Genomic DNA, 22,543 nt, shown 5'->3' on the forward strand with positions numbered 1-22,543 from the left:
CAGAGGAGCCAGGCCTGAATCTCCACCGAGCACCAAATAACTGCAACATCCCTTTTCTTAACCAATAGTATTTTATTGTCAGTTATAAATATTTTCCATGTGTCCCCTATTTACAGTTGCAAAATAGTTTATGATATTATACCCTCACCCACCGTTCAGCCTCTTTCTATAAACTCCATGAACATTGAATAGGAAATAAAAAGCTCTTTTGGGGGCCCACCAACCTGGTTCCCCAGACTCCAAACAACCCCACACGGACAGCAGGCAACGTTGCAGCGGGTGCTACACAGTAGCAAAGGGGCGGGGTGTGAGACGACTCCCGGCGGGGTCAGGACGCCAGGCTCCTCAGGACATTGGTGATGCTCCAGTGCTGGCCCGAGCACCTCTGCAGCACCAGCTGGAAGCCAAACTCTGCGCCGCTGTTCTCCTGCAGCTCCAGACAGCGCTTGGACTTGCGGTTCTGGATGGGGCCTCCCTAGGAGCCGGGGCGGAAAGTGGGGTCAGAGGGCATGGGGGAGCCTCAGGCCTACTGGCTGGTGGGGATTACTTGTAGGTGCAGGTGTCTGGGATCCTGTGAGGCTGCGGGAGGTCTGGGGTCAGCATTCCCACGAAGCCCGAGGATCCCTGTCTCGAAGTGCTGGTCTCCTCCCTGAGACTGAACTTGTGCCTCCGTTTTCTTCACAGGCCCCTAGTTCTTTGCTAGGACAGAGGACAGAGATGCTCCGCCCCTGCTTCCGTCTACCTGGCTGGGGTGTGGCATGCTGGTCTGCTCCTACAGCTCCCACCCCAGGGGCTGGGGCCTGCTCCCCATAAGCATGGGCTGGGGTCCCGTTCTGAAAAGCCTAGTTCCTTGGGACCACTCCATGACTGGCCTGAATTTGAGCATTGCCAGAGGCCCAGGACCTCCTGGTTTTAGGGTCCTTGCCCCCAGCTGGACCTCTGGAGTCATCAGTGCTGGCCTCAACCAGACCCAGGCTCCTAGATACTACCTTAGGGCACTGGGCTCCCTTAGCCCTGGATGGTCATGGTTTCCCTCCATGCTACTGATGTCCCAGAAGGTTCTGTAGCCATGCATACTCAGTTTATGCTCAAAGCCCCTTGAAAGAAGGGAGGTTCTGCTTCTCAAAGCAGCCCCACAGCAGCAAAGAAGAAACCCCCAATTTTTGCTTTTAGTGAGATCCTTGCAGGCCTTAGACACGAGATCCTTGCAGGCCTTAGACGCTCCGGGGCTACTGGTTGTCACCTGGGCATCAGCTCAGACTGTGCGTCTCTGAGTTCCACCAAAGATGTGCTGCTCAACTGGGCTTTGGCCTCCCAAGCAGGCAGGTTCTTATAAGTGGGCCCCCTGTAGCTTAATGGTCCTTGAGTGTATGGTCAAACTCACCTTCTCCCCAGAATCTGCTCCTCCTGTGTTTCCCATCTCAGCAATAACCAGGCATTTCCACCGATGCCTCCGCCTTCTCCTCAGCATCTGATTAGGCACCAAGTCCTGCCAGTTCCACCTCCCTCGTGCCTTGTGCCTGTCCCTTCATCCCCATCCCATCACACCTGCCCTGATTTGGCCCACTGTCTTCTGTCACCTGCACAACGGCACCAGCCTCCTAGCTGACCCCCCCTTTCCCCTCCAGAAGCAGAACCCTGCAGTCCACCCTCCAGCTGCCCCCCGTGCCCATCCCAGCGAACAGCACTCTGTGAGAGAGGGGGACGCACACCTCCTCTGTAAGGAAGTCATCCCCAGTCGGCCACAGCTGTCCCCATGGCGACCACTGACACCTCAAGAGAACATTGAGACTCAATTCCCACAGCTGCCTGGGAAACTGGCAGCATCTCCCGCCGCTGAGCCCTGCGACCCACCGACCCCATGCCCCAGTGGGTATCCGGCAGAACTGTTTGCACCGGTTGTGAAACAGAATTTGTAAAAGCTCCAACCTGGAAACAACGCACACGGCCATCAACAGTAGAATGGATAAACTTGTGGTTATTCACATAATGGGATACTACTCAGCACTAAAAATGAGCAAACTAGAGCTCTGCTCAGTAAGCAGAAATCCCACAAATACAATGTTAGCCAAAGAAGCGAAAGAGCACATACACGGGTCTACTTACATAAGCTTTCCAAACAGGCAAAGTAAGACCATAGACTTGGAGTCGGGAGTCGGGGTGGGTATCTTGGGCAGGAGGGAGTGGAAAATGACTGACAGGAGGCAAAGGGGTGCTTCTCGGGGGTTGGGAGTGTGCTATTTCCTGACCTGGGTGGTGGGTACATGGGTGTTGGCTTTGTTTTCAATGACTGAGTTATTATTGTTTAAAATTATTTTGGTACGTATGTTTGCATGTTCCTATATGTGTATGGGTTATTCTTCAGCTAAAAAAATTGAAAACAGAAATCCAGCTCCCTCAGAAGGAGTGGCAGAGGGCTCAGCGTATAGATGTGTGCGTCGGGGAGCGGGGGTGCGGTTCCTCATTTCCCATGTGTGCGACACGGCCCGGGGGACCGCAGAGCGCCTCAGAAGCATTCGAGTGAGTAAAGCAGGGCCTCCTGCTGTGCCCCGACCCCAGCACCTCCCCTGAGGAGAACACAAGAGCAGAGACACAGCACAGCAAAGGCAGCTCACCTGGGGCCACAGGTGCAGCCAGAGAGAAGCCTGCAGGCTCAGGCCCAGAGGGGACAGAGGGACGACTGGCCGCTGGGCAAGGGCTCACAAAGGCCCCCATGTTGGAAGAGACACGGGAGGCCGACCCTCTCGTTCTCGCCTACCCGCTGACCGAGCCCTCCTGGCCAAGCACCCTTTCCTGGGCCGCAGCATCTTTAGAGCATTGGCCTTCACTAAAATCCTTGTCTGGGGGGCAACCCGCAAGGGGTTCCAGACTGTGCCCTCGGGTTTCCACATGGGGATCAGATCCTGCCTCTCCACCTCGTCCCTTCCCCTAGGGGAAGGTGAGGCCCATGGCCACCCGGTTCCATGCTCTATCAGGTGAAACATTCCCAGTTCCTTGTGGGACAATCTGGTTTCATTTTTCCATCCTGGTTGCCCTCCTTTGGACAAACTCCAGTTGTTTTTGTGTCACTCAGAACTGACCACCACCTCATCTCCACTGGACAAGAGACTCCTTCAGCGTAGCCAAGGGATCTGCACTTTTGGTGGCCGCATCACGCTCCGGAACCCCGATGGGATGACTGCGGAGGCCAGCTTCAAGTCGTCCCCTCAGAAGCTGTGGTCCTCCTTGGGTCCTCACTCTGTCCCTCAAAGCCTGGACTTTTGAACCCAGAGGCATCCCTTGTGACGCTTGCTCTCAGCAAGGCCAGCCTGTCACTTTGCCAGGCCCAGGTTTCTGTGGCCTGAGCACTCTGCCGCCCACACCCAGGCTGGGCCGTGTCACTGGTGCTTCCTCTGTGGGCCTGGGGCCAGCCGCCCCTGACCCTCCCATACCCCTGGCAGCCTGGTCGTGTGTTCTACCCTACGACGCTGGAGTAGAGTTCAGGCAGGGTGGGAATGCAACCAGCCCAGCTCTCTAACTCACAGGGTCTGCTGGTGATTCTGGTGGTGAGACAGAAAGGGGAGAAGGCCGGATGAGGATGCTTTTCTGGTTGCCGACTGTGTGGCCTGGGGCAAAGCCGCTCTGCCCTCCTGATTCCATCGTCTCTAGGGCCAGATCGTAATTTCTGCCCTGATGACTGAAGGTTGAGCAGAAGGACTGATGGGCAACCCCTTTACCGCTACAGAACAACGAATGGCTATGAGGCTATTCACAGTGTCAGGATATCTGGACTCCAGAAAAAGTGCACAACAGGCAGAAAGAGGGGCCAGACCAGGATTCTGACTGCTCGGCGTGGCCTCAAGGCCAGGCCACGCCTTGCCAACAGCGAGGCTGCTTCAGCGGCCCCGGACCACTGAGGCTTGGAGAAACCTGTCCAAGACAGGGAGGCCACAGCCCCTCCTTCCCCGCCAGGCACTTGGGCACCGTGCCAAGGCCGAGAGAGAGAGGCGGGGGCAGAGATCTCTGAGAAGTAAAGTGTTCCTTCAGAGACTCAAATAAGGCACTTTCCAAAGATGGCGGAAGAGCAAGACGCAGAGATCGCCTTCCTCCCCACAGATACACCACAAACACATCTACACGTGGAACAACTCCTACAGAACACCTACTGAACGCTGGCAGAAGACCTCAGACCTCCCAAAACGCAAGAAACCCCTCACCTACCTGGGTAGGGCAAAAGAAAAAAGAATAAACAGAGACAAAAGGATAGGGACGGGACCTGCACCAGCGGGAGGGAGCTGTGAAAGAGGAAAGGTTTCCACACACTAGGAAGCCCATTCACGGGCGGAGACTGCGGGTGGCGGAGGGGGGAAGCTTCGGGGCCGCGGAGGAGAACACAGCAACAGGGGTGCGGAGGGCAAAGCGGGGAGATTCCTGCCCAGAGGATTGGTGCCGACCGTCACTCACAAGCCCGAGAGGCTTGTCTGCTAACCTGCTGGGGAGGGCGGGGCTGGGAGCTGAGGCTCGGGTTTCGGTCGAGTTGGCGGCGCAAACACAGCCTGCAGAGGGTTAGTGCACCACGACTAGCCGGGAAGGAGTCCAGAGAAAAGTCTGCACCTGTCGAAGAGGCAAGAGACTTTTTCTTCCCTCTTAGTTTCCTGGTGCACGAGGAGAGGGGATTAAGAACGCTGCTTAAAGGCGCTCCAGAGACAGGCACGAGCCGCGGCTAAAAGCACGGACCCCAGAGACAGACATGAGACGCTAAGGCTGCTCCTGCCGCCACCAAGAAGCCTGTGTGGGAGCACAGGTCACTACCCACACCCCACTTCCGGGGAGCCTGTGCAGCCCGCCACTGCCAGAGTTTCGGGATCCAGGGACAACTTCCCTGGGAGAACGTACGGCGCGCCTCAGGCTGGTGCAACGTCATGCTGGCCTCTGCCACCGCAGGCCCGCCCCACTCTCCATACCCCTTCCTCCCCCCGGCCTGAGTGTGCCAGAGCCCCCGAATCAGCGGCTCCTTTAACCCCGTCCTGTCTGAGCAAAGAACAGACGCCCTCCGGCGACCTACACGCAGAGGCGGGGCCAAATCCAAAGCTGAGCCCCTGGGAGCTGTGAGAACAAAGAAGAGCAAGGGAAATCTCTCCCAGCAGCCTCAGGAGCAGAGGATTAAATCTCCACAATCAACTTGGTGTACCTGCATCTGTGGAATACATGAATAGACAACGAATCATCCCAAATTGAGGAGGTGGACTTCGAGAGCAAGATCTATGATTTTTTCCCCTTTTCCTCTTTTTTTTTTTTTTTTTTTTGCGGTACGCGGGCCTCTCACCGCTGTGGCCTCTCCCGTTGCGGAGCACAGCCTCCGGACGCGCAGGCTCAGCGGCCATGGCTCACGGGCCCAGCCGCTCCGCGGCATGTGGGATCTTCCCGGACCGGGGCCCGAACCCGTGTCCCCTGCATTGGCAGGCGGACTCCCAACCACTGTGCCACCAGGGAAGCCCCCCTTTTCCTCTTTTTGTGAGTGTGTATGTGAATGCTTCTGTGTGAGATCTTGTCTGTATAGCTTTGCTTCCAACATTTGTCCTAAGGTTCTATCCGTCCCTTTTTTTTCTAAATAATTATTTTTTAATTCAATAACTTTATCATACTTTACTTTATTTTATTTTACTGTATCTTCTTTCTGTCTTTTTTCCATCCTTCCCTCCTTCTTTCCTTCCTCCTTCCCTCCCTCCTTTCCTTCTTTTCTCCTTCCTTCCTTCCTTCCTTCCTTCCTTTCTTTCTTTCCTTCCTTCTTTCTTTCTTTCTTTCTTCATACTTCTACTAATTCTCTCTACTTTTTCTCCTTTTTCTTCTGAGCCGTGTGGATGAAAGGCTCTTGGTGCTCCAGCCAGGAGTCAGGGCTCTGCCTCTGAGGTGGGAGAGCCAACTTCAGGACACTGGTCAACAAGAGACCTCCCAGCTCCACATAATATCAAACGGCGAAAATCTCCCAGAGACCTCCATCTTAACACCAGCACCCAGCTTCACTCAATGACCAGCAAGCTACGGTGCTGGACAACCTATGCCAAACAATAGCAAAACAGGAAAACAACCCCATCCATTAGCAGAGAGGCTACCTAAAATAATAATAAGTCCACAGACAACCCAAAACACACCACCAGATGTGGACCTGCCCACTAGAGAGACAAGATCCAGCCTCATCCACCACAACACAGGCACTAGTCCCCTCCACCAGGAAGCCTACACAACCCACTGAACCAACCTTAGCCACTGGAGACAGACATCAAAAACAACGGGAACTACGAACCTGCAGCCTGCAAAAAGGAGAACCCAAACACAGTAAGACAAGCAAAATGAGAAGACAGAAAAACACACAGCAGATGAAGAAGCAAGATAAAAATGCACCACACCTAACAAATGAAGAGGAAATAGGCAGTCTACCTGAAAAAGAATTCAGAATAATGATAGTAAGGATGATCCAAAATCTTGGAAATAGAATGGACAAAATGCAAGAAACATTTAACAAGGACCTAGAAGAAATAAAGATGAAACAAGCAATGATGAACAACACAATAAATGAAATTAAAAGTACTCTAGATGGGATCAATAGCAGAATAACTGAGGCAGAAGAACGGATAAGTGACCTGGAAGATAAAATAGTGGAAATAACTACTGGAGAGTAGACTAAAGCAAAAAGAATGAAAAGAACTGAGGACAGTCACAGAGACCTCTGGGACAACATTAAACACACGAACATTCGAATTATAGGGGTTCCAGAAGAAGAAGAAAAAAAGAAAGGGACTGAGAAAATATTTGAAGAGATTTATAGTTGAAAACTTCCCTAATATGGGAAAGGAAATAGTTAATCAAGTCCAGGAAGCACAGAGAGTCCCATACAGGATAAATCCAAGGAGAAATACACCAAGACACATATTAATCAAACTGTCAAAAATTAAATACAAAGAAAACATATTAAAAGCAGCAAGGGAAAAATAACACACAAGGGAATCCCCATAAGGTTAACAGCTGATCTTTCAGCAGAAACTCTGCAAGCCAGAAGGGAGTGGCAGGACACATTGAAAGTGATGAAGGAGAAAAACCTGCAACCAAGATTACTCTACCCACCTAGGATCTCATTCAAATTTGATGGAGAAATTAAAACCTTTACAGACAAGCAAAAGCTGAGAGAGTTCAGCACCACCAAACCAGCTCTACAACAACTGCTAAAGGAACTTCTCTAGACAAGAAACACAAGAGAAGGAAAAGACCTATAATAACGAACCCAAAACAATTTAGAAAATGGGGATAGGAACATACATATCGATAATTACCTTAAATGTAAATGGACTAAATGCTCCCACCAAAAGACACAGATTGGCTAAATGGATACAAAAACAAGACGCTTATATATGCTGTCTACAAGAGACCCACTTCAGACGTAGAGACACATACAGACTGAAAGAAAGGGGATGGAAAAAGACATTCCAGGCAAATGGAAACCAAAAGAAAGCTGGAGTAGCAATTCTCATATCAGACAAAATAGACTTTAAAATAAAGACTATTAGAAGAGACAGAGAAGGACACTACATAATGATCAAGGGATCAATCCAAGAAAAAGATATAACAATTGTAAATATTTATGCATCCAACATAGAAGCACCTCAATACATAAGGCAAATACTAACAGCCATAAAAAAGGAAATCGACAGTAACACATTCATAGTAGGGGACTTTAACACCCACTTTCACCAATGGACAGATCATCCAAAATGAAAATAAATAAGGAAACACAAGCTTTAAATGATACATTAAACAAGATGGAGTTAATTGATATTTATAGGACACTCCATCCAAAAACAACAGGATACACATTTTTCTCAAGTGCTCATGGAACATTCTCCAGGATAGATCATATCTTGGGTCACAAATCAAGCCTTGGTAAATACAAGAAAATTGAAATTGTATCAAGTATCTTTTCCGACCACAACGCTATGAGACTAGATATCAATTACAGGAAAAGATCTGTAAAAAATACAAACACATGGAAGCTAAACAATACACTACTTAATAACGAAGTGATCACTGAAGAAATCAAAGAGGAAATCAAAAAATACCTAGAAACAAATGACAATGGAGACACGACGACCCAAACCTATGGGATGCAGCAAAAGCAGTTCTAAGAGGGAAGTTTATAGCAATACAAGCCCACCTTAAGAAGCAGGAAACATCTCGAATAAACAACCTAACCTTGCACCTCAAGCAATTAGAGAAAGAAGAACAAAAAAAAACCCAAAGCTAGCAGAAGGAAAGAAATCATAAAAATCTGATCAGAAATAAATGAAAAAGAAATGAAGGAAACAATAGCAAAGATCAATAAAACTAAAAGCTGGTTCTTTGAGAAGATAAACAAAATAGATAAACCATTAGCCAGACTCATCAAGAAAAAAAGGGAGAAGACTCAAATCAATAGAATTAGAAATGAAAAAGGAGAAGTAACAACTGACACTGCAGAAATACAAAAGATCATGAGAGATTACTACAAGCAACTCTATGCCAATAAAATGGACAATCTGGAAGAAATGGACAAATTCTTAGGAATGCACAACCTGCCAAGACTGAATCAGGAAGAAATAGAAAATATGAACAGACCAATCACAAGCACTGAAATTGAAACTGTGATTAAAAATCTTCCAGCAAACAAAAGCCCAGGACCAGATGGCTTCACAGGTGATTTCTATCAAACATTTAGAGAAGTGCTAACACCTATCCTTCTTAAACTCTTCCAAAATATAGCAGAGGGAGGAACACTCCCAAATTCCTTCTATGAGGCCACCATCACCTTGATACCAAAACCAGACAAGGATGTCACAAAGAAAGAAAACTACAGGCGAATATCACTGATGAACATAGATGCAAAAATCCTCAACAAAATACTAGCAAACAGAATCCAACAGCACATTAAAAGGGTCATACACCATGATCAAGTGGGGTTTATTCCAGGAATGCAAGGATTCTTCAATATACGCAAATCAATCAACGTGATACACCATATTAACAAATTGAAGGAGAAAAACCATATGATCATCTCAATAGATGCAGAAAAAGCTTTTGACAAAATCCAACACCCATTTATGATAAAAATCCTGTAGAAAGTAGGCATAGAGAGAACTTTCCTCAACATAATAAAGGCCATATATGACAAACCCACAGCCAACATCATCCTCAATGGTGAAAAACTGAAAGCATTTCCACTAAGATCAGGAACAAGACAAAGTTGCCCACTCTCACCACTCTTATTCAACATAGTTTTGGAAGTTTTAGCCACAGCAATCAGAGAAGAAAAGGAAATAAAAGGAATCCAAATCGGAAAAGAAGTAAAGCTGTCACTGTTTGCAGATGACATGATCCTATACATAGAGAACCCTAAAGATGCTACCAGAAAACTACTAGAGCTAATCAATGAATTTGGTAAAGTGGCAGGATACAAAATTAATGCACAGAAATCTCTGGCATTCCTATATACTAATGATGAAAAATCTGAAAGTGAAATCAAGAAAACACTCCCATTTACCATTGCAACAAAAAGAATAAAATGTCTAGGAATAAACCTACCTAAGGAGACAAAAGACCTGTATGCAGAAAATTAAAAGACACTGATGAAAGAAATTAAAGATGATACAAATAGATGGAGAGATATACCATGTTCTTGGATTGGAAGAATCAACATTGTGAAAATGACTCTACTACACAAAGCAATCTACAGATTCAATGCAATCCCCATCAAACTACCACTGGCATTTTTCACAGAACTAGAACAAAAAATTTCACAATTTATGGAAACACAAAAGACCCCGAATAGCTGAAGCAATCTTGAGAATGAAAAACGGAGCTGGAGGTATCAGGCTCCCTGACTTCAGACTATACTACAAAGCTACAGTAATCAAGACAATATGGAGGACTTCCGGGAGGATGGCGGAGGAGTGGGACGCGGAGATCACCTTCCTCCCCACAGATGCACCGGAGGTGCATCTACGCGTGGAACAACTCCTGCGGAGCACCTGCTGAGCGCTGGCAGAGGACCTCGGACCTCCCAAAGGGCAGGGAACCCCCCACGTACCTGGTTAGGGCAAAAGAAAACACTAAACAGAGACAGAGGGATAGGGACGGGTCCTGCGCAAGCGAGGGGGAGCTGTGAGGGGGGAGAGGTGTCCACGCACTAGGGGCCCCTTCGCGGGCGGAGACTTCGGGTGGCGGAATGGGGGAGCTTGGGAGCCGCGGAGGGGAGCGCGGCGGCAGGGGTGCGGAGGGCAGGGCGGAGAGATTACAGCGCAGAGGATCGGGCCGACCGGCGCTCACCGGCCGAGGGGCTTGTCTGCTCGCCCGCCGGGGCAGGCGGGGCTGGGAGCTGAGGCTCCGGCTTCTGTCGGAGCACCGGGAGAGGACCGGGGTTGGTGGCATGAACACAGCCTGCGCGGCGTTGGTGCACCGCAGCTGGCCGGAAGGGAGTCCGGGGAAAGGTCTGGACCTGCCAAGTAGGCAGGAGACTTTTTCTTCCCTCTTTGTTTCCTGGTGCACGAGGGGAGGGGATTGGGAACTCTGCTTGGGAGGGCTCCGGAGACGGGCATGAGCCGCGGCTGGGAGTGCGGAGCCCAGAGACAGACATGGGACGCTAGGGCTGCTGCTGCCACCACCAGGAGGCCTGTGTGCAAACACAGGTCGCTATCCACGTCCCCTTGCGGGGAGCCTGTGCAGCCCGCCACTGCCAGGGTCCCGGGATCCAGGGACAGCTCCCCCGGGGGAGCGCACGGCGCATCTCAGGCTAGCAACGTCACGTCGGCCTCTGCCGCCGCAGGCCTGCCCCACGCTCCGTGGCCCTCCCTGCCCCCCGGCCTGAGTGAGCCAGAGCCTCCGAATCAGCGGCTCCTTTGGCCCCGTCCTGTCTGAGCAAAGAACAGACGCCCTCCGGCGACCTGCGCGCACAGGCGGGGCCAAATCCAAAGCTGAGCCCCTGGGAGCTGTGAGAACAAAGAAGAGAAAGGGAAATCTCTCCCAGCAGCCTCAGAAGCAGCGGATTAAAGCTCCACAATCAACTTGATGTACCCTGCATCTGTGGAATACCTGAATAGACAACGAATCATCCCAAATTAAGGAGCCCTGTGGATGAAAGGCTCTTGGTGCTGCAGCCAGGAGTCAGTGCTGTGCCTCTGAAGTGGGAGAGCCAACTTCAGGACACTGGTCCACAAGAGGCCTCCCAGCTGCACATAATATCAAACGGCGAAAATCTCCCAGAGATCTCCATCTCAATGCTAGCACCCAGCTTCACTCAATAACCAGCAAGCTACAGTGCTGGACATCCTATGCCAAACAACTAGCAAGACAGGAACACAACCCCACCCATTAGCAGAGAGGCTGCCCAAAATCATAATAAGTCTACAGACACCCCAAAACACACCACCAGACATGGACCTGCCCACCGAAAGACAAGATCCAGCCTCATCCACCACAACACAGGCACTAGTTCCCTCCACCAGGAAGTCTACACAACCCACTGAACCAACCTTAGCCACTGGGGACAGACACTAAAAACAACAGGAACTACGAACCTTCAGCCTGCAAAAAGGAGACCCCAAACACAGTAAGATAAGCAAAATGAAAAGACAGAAAAACACACAGCAGATGAAGGAGCAAGATAAAAACCCACCACACCTAACAAATGAAGAGGAAATAGGCAGTCTACCTGAAAAAGAATTCAGAATAATGATAGTAAAGATGATCCAAAATCTTGGAAATAGAATAGACAAAATGCAAGCTTCAGTTAACAAGGACCTAGATGAACTAAGGATGAACAAACAATGATGAACAACACAATAAATGAAATGAAAAATACTCTAGATGGGATCAATAGCAGAATAACTGAGGCAGAAGAACGGATAAGTGACCTGGAAGATAAAATAGTGGAAATAACTACTGCAGAGCAGAATAAAGAAAAAAAAATGAAAAGAACAGAGGACAGTCTTAGAGACCTCTGGGACAACATTAAACGCACCAACATTCGAATTATAGGGGTTCCAGAAGAAGAAGAAAAAAAGAAAGGGACTGAGAAAATATTTAAAGAGATTTATAGTTGAAAACTTCCCTAATATGGGAAAGGAAATAGTTAATCAAGTCCAGGAAGCACAGAGAGTCCCATACAGGATAAATCCAAGGAGAAATACACCAAGACACATATTAATCAAACTGTCAAAAATTAAATACAAAGAAAACATATTAAAAGCAGCAAGGGAAAAACAACAAATAACACACAAGGGAATCCCCATAAGGTTAACAGCTGATCTTTCAGCAGAAACTCTGCAAGCCAGAAGGGAGTGGCAGGACATATTGAAAGTGTTGAAGGAGAAAAACCTGCAACCAAGATTACTCTACCCACCTAGGATCTCATTCAAATTTGATGGAGAAATTAAAACCTTTACAGACAAGCAAAAGCTGAGAGAGTTCAGCACCACCAAACCAGCTCTACAACAACTGCTAAAGGAACTTCTCTAGGCAAGAAACACAAGAGAAGGAAAAGACCTACAATAACGAACCCAAAACAATTAAGAAAATGGGAATGGGAACACACATATCAATAATTACCTTAAATGTAAATGGACTAAATGCTCCCACCAAAAGACACAGATTGGCTAAATGGATACAAAAACAAGACGCATATATTTGCTGTCTACAAGAGACCCACTTCAGACCTAGAGACACATACAGACTGAAAGTAAGGGGATGGAAAAAGGTATTTCATGCAAATGGAAACCAAAAGAAAGCTGGAGTAGCAATTCTCATATCAGCCAAAATATACTTTAAAACAAAGACTATTAGAAGAGACAGAGAAGGACACTACATAATGATCAAGGGATCGATCCAAGAAGAAGATATAACAATTGTAAATATTTATGCACCCAACATAGGAGCACCTCAATACATAAGGCAAATACTGACAGTCATAAAAGGGGAAATCGACAGTAACACATTCATAGTAGGGGACTTTAACACCCCACTTTCACCAATGGACAGATCATCCAAAATGAAAATAAATAAGGAAACACAAGCTTTAAATGATACATTAAACGAGATGGAGTTAATTGATATTTATAGGACATTCCATCCAAAAACAACAGAATACACATTTTTCTCAAGTGCTCATGGAACATTCTCCAGGATAGATCATATCTTGGGTCACAAATCAAGCCTTGGTAAATTTAAGAAAATTGAAATTGTATCAAGTATCTTTTCCGACCACAACGCTATGAGGCTCGATATCAATTACAGGAAAAGATCTGTAAAAAATACAAACACATGGAAGCTAAACAATACACTATTTAATAACGAAGGGATCACTGAAGAAATCAAAGAGGAAATCAAAAAATACCTAGAAACAAATGACAATGGAGACAAGACGACTCAAAATCTATGGGATGCAGCAAAAGCAGTTCTAAGAGGGAAGTTTATAGCAATACAATCCTACCTTAAGAAACAGGAAACATCTCGAATAAACAACCTAACCTTGCACCTAAAGCAATTAGAGAAAGAAGAACAAAAAAACCCCAAGGTTAGCAGAAGGAAAGAAATCATAAAAATCAGATCAGAAATAAATGAAAAAGAAATGAAGGAAACGATAGCAAAGATCAATAAAACTAAAAGCTGGTTCTTTGAAAGGATAAACAAAATTCATAAACCATTAGCCAGACTCATCAAGAAAAAAAGGGAGAAGACTCAAATCAATAGAATTAGAAATGAAAAAGGAGAAGTAACAACTGACACTGCAGAAATACAAAAGATCATGAGAGATTACTACAAGCAACTCTATGCCAATAAAATGGACAACCTGGAAGAAATGGACAAATTCTTAGAAAGGCACAATCTGCCAAGACTGAATCAGGAAGAAATAGAAAATATGAACAGACCAATCACAACAACTGAAATTGAAACTGTGATTAAAAATCTTCCAACAAGCAAAAGCCCAGGACCAGATGGCTTCACAGGCGAATTCTATCAAACATTTAGAGAAGAGCTATCACCTATCCTTCTCAGACTCTTCCAAAATACAGCAGAGGGAGGAACACTCCCCAACTCATTCTACGAGGCCACCATCACCCTGATACCAAAACCAGACAAGGATGTCACAAAGAAAGAAAACTACTGGCCAATATCACTGATGAACATAGATGCAAAAATCCTCAACAAAATACTAGCAAACAGAATCCAACAGCACATTAAACAGATCATACACCATGATCAAGTGGGGTTTATTCCAGGAATGCAAGGATTCTTCAATATACGCAAATCAATCAACGTGATACACCATATTAACAAATTGAAGGAGAAAAACCATATGATCATCTCAATAGATGCAGAGAAAGCTTTTGACAAAATTCAACACCCATTTATGATAAAAACCCTGCAGAAAGTAGGCACAGAGGGAACTTTCCTCAACATAATAAAGGCCATATATGACAAACCCACAGCCAATATCGTCCTCAATGGTGAGGAACTGAAAGCATTTCCACTAAGATCAGGAACAAGACAAGGTTGCCCACTCTCACCACTCTTATTCAACATAGTTTTGGAAGTTTTAGCCACAGCAATCAGAGAAGAAAAGGAAATAAAAGGAATCCAAATCGGAAAAGAAGTAAAGCTGTCACTGTTTGCAGATGACATGATCCTATACATAGAGAACCCTAAAGATGCTACCAGAAAACTACTAGAGCTAATCAATGAATTTGGTAAAGTGGCAGGATACAAAATTAATGCACAGAAATCTCTGGCATTCCTATATACTAATGATGAAAAATCTGAAAGTGAAATCAAGAAAACACTCCCATTTACCATTGCAACAAAAAGAATAAAATATCTAGGAATAAACCTACCTAAGGAGACAAAAGACCTGTATGCAGAAAATTAAAAGACACTGATGAAAGAAATTAAAGATGATACAAATAGATGGAGAGATATACCATGTTCTTGGATTGGAAGAATCAACATTGTGAAAATGACTCTACTACACAAAGCAATCTATAGATTCAATGCAATCCCTATCAAACTACCACGGGCATTTTTCACAGAAATAGAACAAAAAATTTTGCAATTTGTATGGAAACACAAAAGACCCCGAATAGCCAAAGCAATCTTGAGAACGAAAGAAGGAACTGGAGGAATCAGGCTCCCTGACTTCAGACTATACTACAAAGCTACAGTTATCAAGACAGTATGGTACTGGCACAAAAACAGAAAGATAGATCAATGGAACAGGATAGAAAGCCCAGAGATAAACCCATGGACATATGGACACCTTATCTTTGATAAAGGTGGCAGTAATGTACAGTGGAGAAAGGACAGCCTCTTCAATAAGTGGTGCTGGGAAAACTGGACAGGTACATGTAAAAGTATGAGATTAGATCACTCCCTAACACCATACACAAAAATAAGCTCAAAATGGATTAAAGACCTAAATGTAAGGCCAGAAACTATCAAACTCTTAGAGGAAAACATAGGCAGAACACTCTATGACATAAATCACAGCAAGAGCCTTTCTGACCCACCTCCTAGAGTAATGGAAATAAAAACAAAAATAAACAAATGGGACCTAATGAAACTTCAAAGCTTTTGCACAGCAAAGGAAACCATAAACAAGACCAAAAGACAACCCTCAGAATGGGAGAAAATATTTGCAAATGAAGCAACCGACAAAGGATTAATCTCCAAAATTTACAAGCAGCTCATGCAGCTCAATAACAAGAAAACAAACAACCCAATCCAAAAATGGGCAGAAGACCTAAATAGACATTTCTCCAAAGAAGATATACAGACTGCCAACAAACACATGAAAGAATGCTCAACATCATTAATCATTAGAGAAATGCAAATCAAAACTACGAGATATCATCTCACACCAGTCAGAATGGCCATCATCAAAAAATCTAGAAACAATAAATGCTGGAGAGGGTGTGGAGAAAAGGGAACACCCTTGCACTGCTGGTGGGAATGTGAATTAGTTCAGCCACTATGGAGAACAGTATGGAGGTTCCTTAAAAAACTACAAATAGAACTACCATATGACCCAGCAATCCCACTACTGGGCATATACCCTGAGAAAACCGAAATTCAAAAAGAATCATGTACCAAAATGTTCATTGCAGCTCTATTTACAATAGCCCGGAGATGGAAACAACCTAAGTGCCCATCATCGGATGAATGGATAAAGAAGATGTGGCACATATATACAATGGAATATTATTCAGCCATAAAAAGAAACGATATTGAGCTATTTGTAATGAGGTGGATAGACCTAGAGTATGTCATACAGAGTGAAGTAAGTCAGAAAGAAAAAGAAAATACCGTATGCTAACACATATATATGGAATTTAAGGGGAAAAAAAATGTCATGAAGAACCTAGGGGTAAGGCAGGAATAAAGACACAGACTTACTAGAGGATGGACTTGAGGCTATGGGGAGGGGGAAGGGTAAACGGTGACGAAGCGAGAAAGAGGCATGGACATATACACACTACCAAACGTAAGGTAGATAGCTAGTGGGAAGCAGCTGCATAGCACAGGGAGATCAGCTCGGTGCTTTGTGACCGCCTGGAGGGGTGGGATAGGGAGGATGGGAGGGAGGGAGACGCAAGCGGGAAGAGATATGGGAACATATGTATATATATAACTGATTCATTTTGTTGTGAAGCTGAAACTAACATACCATTGTAAAGCAATTATACTCCAATAAAGATGTTAAAATGAAAAAAAAAAAAAAGACAATATGGTACTGGCACAAAAACAGAAAGATAGATCAATGGAACAGGATAGAAAGCCCAGAGATAAACCCAAGCACATATGGTCACCTTATCTTTGATAAAGGAGGCAGGAATGTACAGTGGAGAAAGGACAGCCTATTCAATAAGTGGTGCTGGGAAAACTGGACAGCTACATGTAAAAGTATGAGATTAGATCACTCCCTAACACCATACACAAAAATAAGCTCAAAATGGATTAAAGACCTAAGTGTAAGGCCAGAAGGTATCAAACTCTTAGAGGAAAACTTAGGCAAGACACTCTATGACATAAATCACAGCAAGGTCCTTTTTGACCCACCTCCTAGAGGAATGGAAATAAAAAGAAAAATAAACAAATGGGACCTAATGAAACTTCAAAGCTTTTTCACAGCAAAGGAAACCATAAAGAAGACCAAAAGACAACCCTCAGAATGGGAGAAAATATTTGCAAATGAAGCAACCGACAAAGGATTAATCTCCGAAATTTATAAGCAGCTCATGCAGCTTAGTAACAAAAAAACAAACAACCCAATCCAAAAATGGGCAGAAGACCTAAATAGACATTTCTCCAAAGAAGATATACAGACTGCCAACAAACACATGAAAGAATGCTCAACATCGCTAATCATTAGAGAAATGCAAATCAAAACTACAATGAAATATCATCTCACACCAGTCAGAATGGCCATCATCAAAAAATCTAGAAACAATAAATGCTGGAGAGGGTGTGGAGAAAAGGGAACCCTCTTACACTGTTGGTGGGAATGTAAATTGATACAGCCACTGTGGAGAACAGTATGGAGGTTCCTTAAAAAACTACAAATAGAACTACCATATGACCCAGCAATCCCACTACTGGGCATATACCCTGAGAAAACCAAAATTCAAAAAGAGTCATGTACCAAAATGTTCATTGCAGCTCTATTTACAATAGCCCGGAGATGGAAACAACCTAAGTGCCCGTCATCGGATGAATGGATAAAGAAGATGTGGCACATATATACAATGGAATATTACTCAGCCATAAAAAGAAACGAAATTGACCTATTTGTAATGAGGTGGATAGACCTAGAGTCTGTCATACAGAGTGAAGTAAGTCAGAAAGAAAAAGACAAATACCGTATGCTAACACATATATATGGAATTTAAGAAAAAAATGTCATGAAGAACCTAGGGGTAAAGCAGGAATAAAGACGCAGACCTCTTAGAGAACGGACTTGAGGTTATGGGGAGGGGGAAGGGTGAGCTGTGACAGGGCGAGAGAGAGTCATGGGCATATACACGCTAACAAACGTAGTAAGGTAGATAGCTAGTGGGAAGCAGCCGCATGGCACAGGGATATTGGCTCGGTGCTTTGTGACAGCCTGGAGGGGTGGGATGGGGAGGGTGGGAGGGAGGGAGACACAACAGGGAAGACATATGGGAACATATGTTTATGTATGACTGATTCACTTTGTTATAAAGCAGAAACTAACACACCATTGTAAAGCAATTATACCCCAATAAAGATGTTAAAAAAAAAAAAAAAAAAAAAAAAAAAAAAAAAAAAAAAAAACTACAAATAGAACTACCATATGACCCAGCAATCCCACTACTGGGCATATACCCTGAGAAAACCATAATTCAAAAAGAGTCATGTACCAAAATGTTCATTGCAGCTCTATTTCCAATAGCCCAGAGATGGAAACAAACTAAGTGTCCATCATCAGATGAATGGATAAAGAAGATGTGGCACATATACACAATGGAATATTACTCAGCCATAAAAAGAAACGAAATTGAGCTATTTGTAACGAGGTGGATAGACCTAGAGTCTGTCATACAGAGTGAAGTAAGTCAGAAAGAAAAAGACAAATACCGTATGCTAACACATATATATGGAATTTAAGAAAAAAAAATGTCATGAAGAACCTAGGGGTAAAACAGGAATAAAGACACAGACATACTAGAGAATGGACTTGAGGATATGGGGAGGGGGAAGGGTAAGCTGGGAGAAAGCGAGAGAGAGTCATGGACATATATACACTACCAAAAGTAAGGTAGATAGCTAGTGGGAAGCAGCCGCGTAGCACAGGGAGATCAGCTCGGCGCTTTGTGTCCACCTAGAGGGGTGGGATAGGGAGGGTGGGAGGGAGGGAGACGCAAGCGGGAAGAGATATGGGAACATATGTATATGTATAACTGATTCACTTTGTTATAAAGCAGAAACTAACACACCATTGTAAAGCAATTATACCCCAATAAAGATGTAAAAAAAATAAATAATAAAACAGAAAAAAAAAATATGGCACTTTCCAGGCCCTATCCTGGCCCAGCTGTGCCCTCAGCACCCTAGAGACAGGAAGCACAGGGACCCTGAGGCAGAAACAGGCTGTGTCCTCCGGGAAGGCGCTGGAGGAAACGGAGTGAGGCCAAGAGCAGGGCTGTGAAGGAGACACAACCTCAGTGAGGGCATCTGGGCCTGTAGGGAGGGTGGAGAATGAGGTCAAGAAAGCACCCTCCCCAAAGGCTCTGAGAGGAGAATCTTCTAGAATAGAGTAGTAAGACCACCTTGGAGGCCTGGAATACGTCTTGGGACGTATGTGGGATACGGAGAGAGGAGCCATCCCACCTTTTGGTGCTGGAGCCACTGGCCAGTCTCCCTCCCGTCTTCCTTCCTGGACCTCAGCCTCTCTCACTGAGCAAACTCTGGGCTCTCACCCGCTCTCCGGCCAAATGCCATTCACCAAAATTGCAAAGGAGCCTTCCTGTTCTCGATTCAGTCCCTTCCTGGTGAGCTCAGCGCCTTTGGGAGCAGCCTAGTGGTATTACCATCCTTACCTCTACCTGCGGGCTCTGGCCCTGAGGTAAAAGTAGTTACAGTCAAGGCTTATTTACCATGTCCCCAGCAGTGTGTCAGATGCTTCACACACTCAATCTCAAGTGTTCTTCACAATAACCCTGAGCGGTGGAGATGATAATTATCCCCATTTTGTAGAACTGGAGACTGAGGCTCAGAGAGGTGGGGGTCACATGGTCAGTCAGTGGTAGAGCCAGGCTGAGAACCTGGGTCTGCCCCGTTCGCTGTTCCTCACTAGGATGAGTGGCCACACCCTCCCCTCCATTTATCCCACCTCACACCTGCCTCAAGGTAGTAGACTAGACCGAGAGCTGCTGGTGTCCCATTGCCTGGGGTGGAAGGTCATCTGAAGAGCTTCAAGGGCTCTGGGGAGTCAGGTTGGTCTAGTTCTTTTGAGAGCTCTCTGCAAAGACATGATTTATCCATCTATCCATCCATCCAATATTTAATGAGTGCCTACCACATGCCAGGAGCAGTTCCCACCCACTGAGATACATCAGTGACTAAACAGGCGAAGATCTTTGTCTTTGTGGAGACTATATTCCAGGAGGGGGAGCAAATGGTAAATTCTATAGTGTGTTAGAGGTGCTAAGATTGTGCACAAAAATGTAGAGCAGTGCTGTGGACAATGTTTCTGCTTAAAATTCATATGTTGAAGCCCTGATCACCAGTGTGATGAGAGGTGGGGCCTTTGGGAGGTAATTAGGTCATGGGGTGGAGCCCTCATGATGGAATTAGTACCCTTACAAGAAGAGTCACAGGAGGGATGACCTCTTTCCCTCTGCCTCGTGAGGACACAGTGAGAAGGTGTGAGACGCCAGATCTGCTGGCACCATGATCTTGTACTTTCCAGTCTCCAGAACTGTGGGAGATAAATGTCTGTTGTTCAAGCTTCCCAGTCTCTGGTCCTTTCTTGTTATAGCAGCATGGATGGACTAAGACCGGGAGGTTGTGAGGGTACCGGAGTGGTGCTGAGAGCAGGAGGCTGTTGCGGTGATCCCCCCTGAGAAGATGAGAGCTGGGCAAGGACATGAACGAGGAGGAGCCCAGGTGTATCTGGGGGAGTCCTGTGCCCCAGAGTGCAGTTCCTGCACCAGCAGAGGCCTGGTGTGCACAGGGAACAGCACGGGGCGGGGGTGGGAGATGAGGCCCAAGAGGGGAGGGAGGGGCATCTTGTGCGAACGGACTTCGGCTGTTCACCTGGTGACAGAACGGGCCGCTGCAGGGTCGGACTGACATGCTAACCGGGTCCCCCTGGCTGCTGTGTGCAACGCAGAGCCTGGGAGGAAGGAAGGAAGCAGGGCCACCTGTCAGCAGGCTCTGGTCCTCACACAAGTGGGCGGGGGCTGGATGCAGGGGCCCTGGCTGGCCCCGCCCTCGGTGAAGGGCACAGTGGCTTGGTTTATTAGTCCAGTCGTCTAAATGATTCGTGTAATACTTAAAACTATAGGATCTGGAAACACAATACTTTTAATTAAAGAATTTAAATAAGGGCAATTAAACCTGGCAGGAGGGATACCACAGCACACAGAGAGCTTAACTGGAATGGAAACCAAGTTAAGTATGGAAACAGCATCAAAAAAAAAAAAAGAAAATGTGCAGCGGTCGCTACGGTGCTGACAAGATGGCGGCTGGCGGGGCCCGAGTGCCGGCTTCTGCCCTGCGCGCTACACAAGTGGAGCTCCTTCTCCTCCACCTACCTTCCTGAAACTTTCACGGGAATACTTATGTGAAGGCATTGTTCAGAAGGAAGGTACTTGGGGGTAATGAACATTTTAGTGGATAAGCCAAATGACCAGCCTTCACGGTGGTCTACAGAGAGCAGCTACCCTCCCCAGTACTTGATTCTGAAGCTTGAAAGGCCTGCTATAGTCCAGAATATCACATTTGGAAAATACGAGAAAACGCATGTCTGCAGTTTGAAGAAATTTAAAGTCTTTGGTGGAATGAATGAAGAAAACATGACAAAGCTATTGTCCAGTGGCTTAAAGAATGATTATAACAAAGAAACATTTACCTTGAAGCATAAAATTGATGAACAGATGTTTCCTTGTCGATTCATTAAATAGTTCCACTCTTATCATGGGGCCCCAGCTTTAACCTTAGCATCTGGTATGCTGAACTTAGTGGCATTGATGATCCCCATGTAGTACAACCCTGTCTCAACTGGTATAGTAAGTAGTACCGTGAACAGGAAGCTATTCGCCTTTGCCTAAAACACTTCAGACAACATAACTATACAGAGGCCTTTGAATCACTGCAAAAGAAAACCAAGATTGCCCTGGAACATCCCATGTTAACAGATCTGCACGATAAATTGGTACTGAAGGGTGATTTTGATGCTTGTGAAGAACTGATTGAAAAAGCTGTAAATGATGGCTTGTTCAATCAGTGTATCAGTCAACAGGAATATAAGCCACGATGGAGTCAAATCATTCCCAAAAGTACCAAAGGTGATGGAGAAGATAACCGACCAGGAATGAGAGGAGGCCATCAGATGGTTATTGATGTTCAAACAGAGACTGTTTATTTGTTTGGTGGCTGGGATGGAACACAAGATCTTGCCGACTTCTGGGCATACAGTGTGAAAGGGAACCAATGGACAGGTATCTCTAGAGACACTGAGAAAGAGAATGGTCCTAGTGCTAGATCGTGTCATAAAATGTGCATTGACATTCAACGAAGGCAAGTCTACACGCCAGGGCGTTATTCGGATTCCTCTGTGAAGAACAGCAAATCTCTGAAAAGTGATTTCTATCGTTACGACATTGACACAAACACATGGATGTTACTCAGGGAGGATACTGCTGATGGAGGACCGAAACTGGTGTTTGATCATCAGTTCCAATGACAGGATTCACACAGAGAGCAACCCTTGATCCAGAACTGGATGAAATACATGTCTTATCTG

The 22,543-nt window shown here is 45.8% G+C and overlaps 1 protein-coding gene and 1 pseudogene across 3 annotated transcripts in view; one reads left to right on the forward strand and one right to left on the reverse strand.

Annotated features, from left to right (window-relative positions):
• Positions 1-41: 41 nt before the first annotated feature.
• The window catches only part of GALNT18 (polypeptide N-acetylgalactosaminyltransferase 18), a 350,962-nt gene continuing 328,460 nt past the window's right edge, over positions 42-22,543 (reverse strand). Inside the window, exon 12 of one of the 3 annotated variants that reach the window (XM_033862552.2) lies at positions 42-475. In XM_033862552.2, coding sequence (XP_033718443.2) covers positions 329-475 — 147 coding nt within the window. In that variant the 3' untranslated portion in view covers positions 42-328. Of the gene's footprint in view, positions 476-22,292; positions 22,541-22,543 lie in introns of those variants that run through there. The other 2 variants (XM_033862550.2, XM_073808621.1) reach the window with 2 other exon arrangements.
• LOC141279289 (muskelin pseudogene) lies at positions 21,926-22,483 on the forward strand (annotated as a pseudogene).

Source organism: Tursiops truncatus, chromosome 8, assembly GCF_011762595.2.
Source record: "Tursiops truncatus isolate mTurTru1 chromosome 8, mTurTru1.mat.Y, whole genome shotgun sequence".
NCBI lineage: Eukaryota > Metazoa > Chordata > Mammalia > Artiodactyla > Delphinidae > Tursiops > Tursiops truncatus.